The 11,364-nt window shown below is 39.6% G+C and overlaps 1 protein-coding gene across 2 annotated transcripts in view; it reads right to left on the reverse strand.

Annotated features, from left to right (window-relative positions):
* The window catches only part of LOC138962103 (biogenesis of lysosome-related organelles complex 1 subunit 3-like), an 11,887-nt gene extending 642 nt beyond the window's left edge, over nt 1-11,245 (reverse strand). Inside the window, exons 1-6 of one of the 2 annotated variants that reach the window (XM_070333824.1) lie at nt 11,118-11,245; nt 5,251-5,362; nt 4,633-4,744; nt 2,932-2,951; nt 2,274-2,395; nt 1-1,960 (exon numbers count right to left, since the gene is read on the reverse strand). The exon at nt 1-1,960 is cut by the window's left edge and continues 642 nt beyond it. In XM_070333824.1, coding sequence (XP_070189925.1) covers nt 1,805-1,960; nt 2,274-2,395; nt 2,932-2,951; nt 4,633-4,744; nt 5,251-5,362; nt 11,118-11,201 — 606 coding nt within the window. In that variant the 5' untranslated portion in view covers nt 11,202-11,245 and the 3' untranslated portion in view covers nt 1-1,804. Of the gene's footprint in view, nt 1,961-2,273; nt 2,396-2,931; nt 2,952-4,632; nt 4,745-5,250; nt 5,363-11,033 lie in introns of both variants that reach the window. The other variant, XM_070333823.1, reaches the window with a different exon arrangement.
* Nucleotides 11,246-11,364: the final 119 nt, after the last annotated feature.

Below are 11,364 nucleotides of genomic sequence, written 5' to 3' on the forward strand. Positions count from 1 at the left end.
GCATGCCTTTGCAGTACCACCAGGGATGTTGCTCAACATTTTTTTCTTTGGGAACTTGCCAAAAAGGCCATACTAGTGGAGCAATTTCTGAAAGTCAAAGGAAGTCCTGGTTGTCATACTTCTATCATGAACAAATCCAAGCAACTCTGCCCAATTTAAGCTTGAGGCAATTTAAAAAGGGAATCATAAAGATGAAAGGTTATAAGTTTCTGGAATGTTTTACATATTATAGACCCTGAAGTACTTCGACCTACCAGCCTTTGAAATGGAAAAACAAGATACACAACAGACAAACATCAATGAATTTTTGTTTTAAAGCACATTTCGAAGATTAATCAGTCTCAGTTATCATCGATCTTGGTTTTTTTACATTTAGTCAAGTTTTGACTAAATGTTTTAACGTAGAGGGGGGAATCGAGACAAGGGTGTGGTGTATGTGTGTGTGTGTGTGTGTGTGTCTGTCTGTCTGTGCGTGTGTGTGTGTAGAGCGATTCATGATATGTTTGGATTAAAAACACGCTCAGAAAGTTAAAACGAAGAGAGGTACAGTAAAGCGTGCTATGAAGCACAGCGCAACCGCTACCGCGCCAAACAGGCTCGTCACTTTCACTGCCTTTTGCACTAGCGGCGGACTACATTCAGTTTCATTCTGTGAGTTCCACAGCTTGACTAAATGTAGTAATTTCGCCTTACGCGACTTGTTATTCTTTATTTTGGAACGCTGGCAGTCAATCTGTTTTGGATTTTATTTTTGATTTCAAAAGGATTTACCCTTCTGCTGACTGACCAAACAACATCCCTGATGACAAGGAAAGCTGAACAGTACAAGGTTACAATAATGGCTGACAAAGATTGATTCTTGATGCTAAATTGTTGCCATGTACTTATTTTGTCTTCTATCCGGAGTGGGTGTGTGAAGAAGAGTCATACATGTATTCTGTTTTACCTTGGTGTAAAATTGTATTTTGCAACCTCTTGGGGGGGGGGGGGGGGGGGGGCCAAAGTTGTAATGACAATGACAATGACAATGACAATTCTTTATTCTACGAGAATAACAGAATGAGCATAGGTACACTTTTTTGCATCTGGCCCTCGCCCCAAAGAGAGACTAAATCTACTATAACTACAACTACATAATTTGTGAAATATTATAAGTGTATGTTCATAAGCGCTTTATATAGAAGACATTGTAGTTTATAAACGTTTACGATTAGATGCAAAAAAGCAAAAATGTACAAATCAAATTAAAGTCAGAATACTATGCAATAGTACATCAACTCTACACGACAAATGGATATTGTGCAAAACATCATAATTTCGTGAACAAAAACGATAAATCAAAAGTGAGTGACTGTCCGAAAGGAACATAACAATCAAGAATATACTATTTTCATTAAATGGGATATTTTTTTTCTGAAAAAATCTGTGCTGGTAGCTTCCCGTAGTGCGTTCGGAAGAGCGTTCCAGAGACGGCCACCTGAATAAACTAGACTAGATTTAAATAAGTCTATCCTAGGAAGAGGAGCTAGTGTTAAGCTTAAGTTTCATAAGGCGGTGTGAATTCTTCAAAGAGAACTTTGAACAAATGGTTGGGCGTAAAGTTTCGAATATCATTTTATGCATAAGGATTAATTAAGTCCTTTGTTAAAAGGCAGCCTTGACTTTAGAGGTAGGAGTAAGACTAAGCAAGCCTGAATGAGACACAAGCTAAAAACCTAGTATGGGGGGAGGGGGGACCCAAAGTTGTAAGGGTAAGCAAGCCTGAATGAGGCACAAGCTAAAACGCTAGTATGACTGTAGACCACTAAGTAGCTGCAGCTTGTGCTGGCTTGGCCTGTTCAGCAGGAGCAGGTGCAGGAATGTTGATGTCTGGCAGGAGTTTGCAGGACTGAATGATGTCAATGCGATCCTCCAAGTGGAACAGATCGTTGGTCAATAGTCGCATGGAGTGTGAAATGTCCTGCAAAATGTAGGTAAAGGCTGTCCTCAATCGCGCATTGAACTGGACTTCACACAAAATTTTTTTGTCTGTACAGTTGTCACTGAGATATTAATTAAAATAAATAAATAAGGCACTTTAAACTGAATGCAAAATGGGTTTTTTTTCTCCTAAAAACACATCCTGTACCCACCTTCACAAAAAAACAATCCAAACATATCATCCGAATGGTCATTATTTCTTAAATGTTTTCAACACGATCTCTCTGTCGAGAGACATCAAAAGGGAAACTCAGTACAGCTGAGATCAGCAAAGCCTAAAAGTGCACACCTACCTGTACAACACTGTGCGATTTGACCAGGTGAGTGGTGGTAGAAGACAGGCTGCGGGCGGCACCCAGGTACGCCTGTCCTGCAACCTCCACCATGTGCTCGTGCAGCTGCCAGTTGTTCTCTCCTGCAAAGTCAAGCCGAAAACCAACAGTAGTCCAAAGTGCAAACATAGATCATTCTATCCAAAATATATTTCCCAGGACAATTAAATCAGTGCTGCCGAGTGACACATTGTCAGTTTGATAGTTTGAATACAGAGACTCCTCCCCCTGTCCTCCCCCCCCCTCTCCCTTTACCCCCCTCACCCCTTGACCAACACCACAGCCCCCTGTTTATAATCTCTGTAAGGTTACCTCCATTGTTTGTTTAGGTACATCTCCTTGGCTTTCAGACCTGATTTTCTCAGAAATCTGCATGGGTGGTCATGAAATGTGTGTGTGTGTGTGTGAATTGGGGGGGGGGGGCGGGTGGGTGGGACATGCATTCCTGGCACTATGAATGCCCATTTGAATATGAGTGAGCATCATTCAGGTGTACGCGTTATGTAATACAGTACATATAATCCCAGCAACACTTATTTTAGAGCTTGTTAATTTCAGACAAAGCTCTTACAACAGCAAAAGGAGTTATCAGGAAAGATAAAAGAAAACCTATACTTACTGAGCTTCCGATGAAGTAACCTGAAAAATGTAAAACATACTATGTGAGATCTGTAAGGGCAGTTACCACCCACTTTAAAGTTTCAAAGTAAGTATATTAACTAAATCAAAGTTTACTTTTGAAACTTTAAATTTAATTACATATTCTTACCCAACTCAAATAGATAGCAGATTGCTAAATAAGGTGGTGGGGAAATATTCACAGTCAATATCTTGTATTTGTCCGGCAGCAACTATAGCCGGCAGACCATGTGTACTATAATGGCGGGTTTGTTTGTTTGTTTGTTTGCTTAACGCCCAGCCGACCACAAAGGGCCATATCAGGGCGGAGCTGCTTTTAACGTGCGCCACACACAAGACAGAAGTCGCACCACAGGCTTCATGTCTCACCCAGTCACATTATTCTGACACCGGACCAGTCCTAGCACTAACCCCATAATGCCAGACGCCAGGCGGAGCAGCCACTAGATTGCCAATTTTAAAGTCTTAGGTATGACCCGGCCGGGGTTCGAACCCACGACCTCCCGATCACGGGGCGGACGCCTTACCACGAGGCCACCGTGCCGGTCTTTCTCGCTAAGGAACCTTTTAGAACTTTGAGAGCTATGAATAGTAGAAGAAGTTCGTGGTTTAGCGCCAGCTTTTTTTAACCTTTTTGCCCAATTGAGAAACAGGTGAGGAAGTCTGCTTGGCAGAGCTTTTAGTTTTCTCTTTATGTCCAGGTTGTCGGCCATTTTAAAAGTAAAAAATGGCGGACCACTGTTACAAAAGACAAGTGGCAAAACTTTCAAAAACGCTAAGAAATCTTCTCGTTATACAAAAAAGGAACGCTCTCATCGATTCCTGAAGAAGTGAAGAAGGACGTTGATATGTTACCAAGATTCGATGGCCTTCCCTGAAACAGTGAAAGATAGGCCAATGGCTTAAGAAAAAGCCTGAGCACTTCAAACACGTCATGCAACGTGGGTTGAAGGAAAAGGAATAAGTGTCACCGGTGTATGTCCGGCGCATGTGCAGGACACCGGTAGGGGAGGTAACTACCATGGACCATGTCTTATATGGTGTAGAGTTTGTTTTTAAGAGTTACCTCCCGTGTTACCACGGATGAGTGCTTCAATACCTTAGCAACAAAATGAAGTTATTGCTATCTATGTGAGTTGGGTAAGAATATGTAATTAAATTAGTGTTTCTGGGGAATGGGACAACCATAGTTACCGTGTCTCTGCATATTTTTGTTTTGTTGTTGTGTTGTTGCTGTCCCAACACCTGTTCCTTGTCCCGGTGTGCTCTCACACCACCCCATCCCAGTATGAACTGCTCCGACCACATCTAAATTTTATTCAGCTGCCAGATCGACTTACTGATTTTACAGATGCTCCAGGGAGCAGTTTCTCTGCATAGTTACTTTATAGAGAAACAATTCTTAAAGAGACAAAGAAGAGGTTTTTCTTCCATCCTGACCTGACAGCCTGAACTTATCACTGAAGCTTGAAATGTCCCATGCAGTCATATAAATGAAACAGATTTGTATAACAAATTTATTGAATAAGAATCCTCTTTAACATAGTGGCATCAAGTTGCAATTAGTCCACCCTTACTTTCGGGAAGTTATGAACTACGTACAGTAACAGAAATAAAATATATCTTCATTCTCGAAGAAAATAATAGGACAGAGAAACAATCATAATAATACCAGACTTACGTGTCATATTTTGGTTTGTTGTACCGGGATTCTGCCATTCGAGGTGACATCAACATTGGAACATCGCTAAGATCAGATGAAGACCCACGTTCCAGCTTCTTGCTCGGTTCCACTGTCAAAGAACAGATGATTTGGTTAGCTTTCAGTTTGCATACATTGTATTATTGATATAATAAATAGCTTCAAGAGACAAACTTAAAATCTCATGAAAGAGCACACAAAGCTTTTCAACCATTGTGCAACTGAAATTATTTTGTTCAAGCCCTGACTACCTTACAAACAAGAATGTGAAGAAATCAGGGATCAAGTTAACCAGAAACAATAGCTCTTTTTTTGGATAAAAATGTCAAAATATTAAAATGGAAAATGGCAACCGTTCATGTATAGCAGTTCATGTTTTGCAGGACTGTTGTTTTTTGGTGTGAGGTTTGTTTTTCGAGCAAAAATAATGTGATCACTGGGTTTTAGACTTGACTACGTCAGTTGGCGTAACAGAGTGACTGGTTTCTGTGCAAGCCAGGATTATGTGAAAAAACGTACACGTTTGAAAAATGGCTAATAGCATTATAGATAAGCAATCACTAAAAATCCAGTCCCTTCTCATGTTAAAATACAGACCCTTCAGTGGTGTGAGTTCAGGGGATCCAGATTCGCTGACACTGGTGTCCACTTCTTCTTCTTCCGATTCTGAAGCTTCTCCAGCTACAACTACGGCCTGTGTGCCGCCCACCTATCAAATGTCGAAAACTACAGTGAACAGATTAACATTTTACATATTTAAAAAATAAAAACATTACGCTAAGACAGACAGCAGCATCTCATCTACACTGTTAGTGCCAGCGCAAGAATGTTGTATTTTTCTATTATGAACAAATAATAAGCCTCAAAAGGTTAATAAACGACCGAGGTGTACAGTAAGCTGTAGGAAACGCATATTGATCAGCTACACTGAATGAAATCTTGTAATAACCTTGTACGTATAGGTTACAACACGAGTGGTTTTTTATATGGCTTGTATTTCAGTCAAGACCCAGCGGATGAATATCATCGGGAGACACGAGCCTCTGGCGAGTGGCTCTCGATTGATATTCCCGCTGGGTCTTGACTGAAATACAAGCCATATAAAAAATCACGAGTGTTGTAATCTGTATATCCCATTCTACCATCAAACACAAAGTGTAGACTACTAGCGGCACTGTTGCGATCTGTGCAGGGTAAAACAGTGTTGCCAGCGAGACTTAGCCCTTTTGCAACCTTAAACTAAGTGACCGTCGCTGAAAAAATAAAACGAATGAGTGCATCGATAAGTACGCGGTAACACTACTTTCAGACCATTTAAAAGCTTTAAGTAAAGGTTCATAAGTTGCAAGAAAGTAATGAAGTCGTATAGAAATTAATTTAGTTGAAGCGCACAATTCTTTTGTTTTGCGTTTCAGGTCGGCAGAACGGGCGAAACGGGTTTGGGACCCATTTGGCTTAGGCCTACTCGATTCAGAATCGATTCCACGTTGTTTTTCTTGAACGTGTGTAATTAGGCTTATTGACAGAGAAGCAAATTTTAGGGAACAAATATGTAGGTTTAGATTTAACCATTTGCTCCCTATTTGAAATGTATCTACGTGATAAACTGTTTTGCGAGTGTGTTTGCATGGATGAACTTAAACTGGTATGGGTGTGAGGAAAACGCGACCGACACGTCTGTCATCGCCGATTGATTGCATTTTGAAGGAATATGACTGGATTACGGAAAAATACACACATGTTAAGTTCTTGGATACCTTCATCGCCAATGTGGACTTACTGCAGAGCCAGGCAAAAGAGTAGACTTGCTCGCAAAACACGTGAAACAGGCGATGTTTGATAGCGAAGCCCAACCGTGCCAGGTAAAGGACGTTTCTCGGTCTCGCTGCGCATGTCACCAGTGACAGTGTTGTTGCTTTGAGTTTGATTAACACACTCGAAACTGTCATTTAAAACATGAGCCAAATGTGTATTGATTGTGTGATTAGTCTATGTGACAGGGCTTCTATTATCTGTGCTCCCTAGCTTCTGTCAGTTCCCACACCGACACTGCCAGAGAAACTGAAGACGCACACCAAAACACACTACCGACAGATTCTCAAAAGTCGTCTGCTAACGATGCAAGGGAGGGTACTCGTGTTTTTGTTTTGGTTCGCTAGCATCTGGTTATCTTGTAAGTTGAATGTTCGTTTTTTTCGACCTGCATTGCTTTCATAATGAAAGAAACGTTTGCTTATTGCATCTCATACATCAGATCAGTTCTGAGATTCATTTTTGCGTGCAACTGATATGGTTTTCTGAGCCGTGCAATACGATTTTGGAACTTCATACAAATGTGTCACATTGTTCGGCGCGAGGTCAAAGGTCGGGAGGAAAGTAGTTCTTTGCCCAAATCGGAATCTGCACTATCATATATTTTTTGGAGTCCATGATGTATTTATTGAGCTATAAAAATACAACATATATACCCATACTGAAGTAACAGAGACAAAGAAGGGAGGTCATGGGATATATAAATATATGTATATTTATATATTATAGCCCCTGTTTTGAATTGTTTGTTTGTAAATAAAATAAAAAGACTTCTATAGAACTCTAAAATAACATCAATGTTCAGGCTTCCATTGCCACCACCACCATCCTCACCCCGCACCACTCCGCCCTCCTAGTGCTCCTCTCAAATCAATAAACAAGAAGGGCAAAGCCCATACGACTCACATGCTTGACCTAAACCTAGCAATGACATCATACACTAAGAACTGCTTTACACATTTTTCCTACCAAAATACATGTGACCTTGACCCAAGGTCAAGGTCATCCAAGGTCATGCAACACAAAGCTGTTAATTCAAGACATAGGAAGTACAATGGTGCTTATTGGCTCTTTCTACCATGAGATATGGTCACTTTTAGTGGTTCACTACCTTATTTTGGTCACATTTCATAAGGGTCAAAGTGACCTTGACCTTGATCATATGTGACCAAATGTGTCTCATGATGAAAGCATAACATGTGCCCCACATAATTTTTAAGTTTGAAACAGTTATCTTCCATAGTTCAGGGTCAAGGTCACTTCAAAATATGTATACAATCCAACTTTGAAGAGCTCCTGTGACCTTGACCTTGAAGCAAGGTAAACCAAACTGGTATCAAAAGATGGGGCTTACTTTGCCCTATATATCATATATAGGTGAGGTATTCAATCTCAAAAACTTCAGAGAAAATGTGAAAAATGTGAAAAATAGCTGTTTTTTAGACAACATTTATGGCCCCTGCGACCTTGACCTTGAAGCAAGGTCAAGATGCTATGTATGTTTTTTGGGGCCTTGTCATCATACACCATCTTGCCAAATTTGGTACTGATAGACTGAATAGTGTCCAAGAAATATCCAACGTTAAAGTTTTCCGGACGGACGGACGGACGGACGGACGGACGACTCGGGTGAGTACATAGACTCACTTTTGCTTCGCATGTGAGTCAAAAATAAAAAATAAACTTCAATGTAAAACATCCACAATTAAAACCACTAGAAGTTGAACTGATAGTTTCTCCAATCGGCCGGTAAGTTGGTCAAGAGAGCAAGAGAGGAGTAATGGCGCGGTGCAAAGGATCAGTGGGCTAGGTGGAGATATAATCTCAGGAGGCGTGCAAAAGTGTGCCTTTTGGGTAAACATCAACATGAAAGGCGTGTAATGCTGTTGAATCAGGGAGCGGTGATGAGTGACCAGTTTGGGAAGGGTAAAAAGAATAATCCAAATCAAAGTTAGACACCCAAATGTTCCCCAAATGTTTTCAATAATCTTATGCAAAGCAGAAAGTACCTGTGGTTTTTTTTATTTTTAAAGATGACCAATTGGTATAAGGCCAAAAAGAAAAATATGTCTGTTTCCGGTAACCTGACCGACCCTATTTTTAAGCGCCGACCCTAAAGTTTTTTTTCGCTTTTCGCACCCAAAAAAACCCCTAAATAAATAAAATAAAAAAACGGGAGGTAATCGGTTGATGAGACTTCACAATCGAAGTGACTTACCTCCCGTTTCCGTCGTCACGCGAAAAAAACATGGCGGCCAATGACGCCGGGAATCCCTCTGAAGGGTCTGTGGCAAGATTTCCTCTTGCAGTTATTCTAGGAAAATGCGACCACACGCCTGACAAGAAAGTCATAGCAACATTTTCTGCCAATCTCACGGTAGCTGCTATCTTTTTTGACATTGACGGCCCGCTTATCCCCAAAGTGTACTCTGCTCAACTTGCGAAGGGCCAGGGGAAAGCAACATCCGATGAGTTTGTTTTGGAGTAGGGCTTGACGGTCAGCGACCTCGTAAAAACAAATATTAAGTCAAGTATACTTTATTTAGTTTAAATATATCTAGGTCAAAAACATGTGCTAAATAATTGTAATTAAACTAAGAAAGCGTTTAAAAAAACAACAACAAAAACGTAAAAAGACGTCAACAAAACGTAAGAAAAAGGTAAAAAAAAAATAAAATTAAAAAAAACATTAAAAAAACCGACCGACTGACCCTATTTTTTTCGGCGATGTTACCGGAAACAGACATATTTTTCTTTTTGGCCTAAATATTTAATTGTATATGATTAGACCAACAAAACGACAACATATAAACAAGTCGCGTAAGGCGAAATTACTACATTTAGTCAAACTGTGGAACTCATAGAATGAAATTGAACGTAGTCCGCCGCTAGTGCAAAAGGCAGTGAAAGTGACGAGCCTGTCTGGTGCGGTAGCGGTTGCGCTGTGCTTCATAGCACGCTTTACTGTACCTCACTTCGTTTGAACTTTCTGAGCGTGTTTTTCATCCAAACATATCATATCTATATGTTTTTGGAATCAGGAACCGACAAGGAATAAGATGAAAGTGTTTTTAAATTGATTTTGAAAATTTAATTTTGATCATAATTTGTAATTTTTTTAATTTTCAGAGCTTGTTTTTAATCCAAATATAACATATTTATATGTTTTTGGAATCAGAAAATGATGAAGAATAAGATGAACGTAAATTTGGATCGTTTTATAAAAAAAAAATCTTTTTTTACAATTTTCAGATTTTTAATGACCAAAGTCATTAATTAATTTTTAAGCCACCAAGCTGAAATGCAATACCGAAGTCCGGCCTTCGTCGAAGATTGCTTGGCCAAAATTTCAATCAATTTGATTGAAAAATGAGGGTGTGACAGTGCCGCCTCAACTTTTACAAAAAGCCGGATATGACGTCATCAAAGACATTTATCGAAAAAATGAAAAAACATCCGGGGATATCATACCCAGGAACTCTCATGTCAAATTTCATAAAGATCGGTCCAGTAGTTTACTCTGAATCGCTCTACACACACACACGCACACACACACACACACACACACACATACACCATGACCCTCGTCTCGATTCCCCCTCTATGTTAAAACATTTAGTCAAAACTTGACTAAATGTAAAAAGCAACAGCCAACACCAACAGTTTCAAAATGAAAAAATACATATTATAGGAGAAAAAATGGCTTGGTGTATAGGTATTGAATTGAATGAGATAGGCCTCGCGGTCTTTACGTCCCATCATTAGTTCAACAACATATAGATAGAAACATTGGTCTGTATTGCATGCATAATTTATAACTTGTGTGACAATGGTCCCTCATCATACGTACTCATACAAACTTGATTTCATAAATATTTCTGTGTCCAGTTGGTTCTTGAATCTGTTGAGGTTAGTAGCCGTTTTAGTTTTGTGAGATAGTGAGTTCCAATCTGGTGCAACTCATATTGCTAAATGTAAACTTTCGCACATTTGTTTTTGCAAACTGTATGTACGATTTATCAACATTTGTTCTTGTTTTATCACACACACTCTTAGCAAAAAATATGAGCTGTCAATATATAATACAACTCAAAGCACGAAATCTGACTCATTCCGCCCAGATCAAACATTATGAATTTGATCATAAGCTAAGCTGAACAAGTAAATGCAGACCAAACGAAAACAAAATGTTGAACAATATTGATGGGACGATTATGGGACTTACGGCCATCACCATATGTCCCCACACACTAAAATTAAACTAAACTAAACTAAACTAAACTAAACACAAAACAATCAATTGCCATCCCTACATTTCTCACAGATCAATACACATTATATTAATAGTGTATTATAATATATAAATTTATATATATATATATATATATTTATTTATCCCCTTCTCAATGCAAAATTAGCACATAACTTTAATAAGTTTACTGACATGCTCATAAACACAGTAAAACTCTTTTGTTCGCTCTCAGCTTCCCTCTCTGAGTCTCTCTCTCCCCCTCTCTTTCCCTCTCACTCTCTCCACTTTCGCTTTCTTCTATAAATTTCTAAGCCACCTTTCTCTTTGCTGGGGAGGATAGCTTGCTTTGCAACACACGGGAGGGGAATGGAGGCACACGTGTAGCAGAAGAGTTCTGTACTTCCTTCTCCTCTTCTTCGTCGGACTCGGAAGCTTCGCCTTGCACAACCGTCTGAACATTTGGGGTCTTGTTTTTGTTGTCCATTTTGCACTTGAAGTCTTCAAACCGGAAGGCGAGCGATCATGTGATTCGAGTTGTCTTCTCCTGCGTTTCCAGATCGGACATGATTAAATTTTATTTTCCAAATCTAGACTTGGTAAAATGCTCTACGAATAAGTCACATGGCATTTAAAAATTGATGATAGGA

Source organism: Littorina saxatilis, linkage group LG3 (assembly GCF_037325665.1).
Source record: "Littorina saxatilis isolate snail1 linkage group LG3, US_GU_Lsax_2.0, whole genome shotgun sequence".
Lineage (NCBI taxonomy): Eukaryota > Metazoa > Mollusca > Gastropoda > Littorinimorpha > Littorinidae > Littorina > Littorina saxatilis.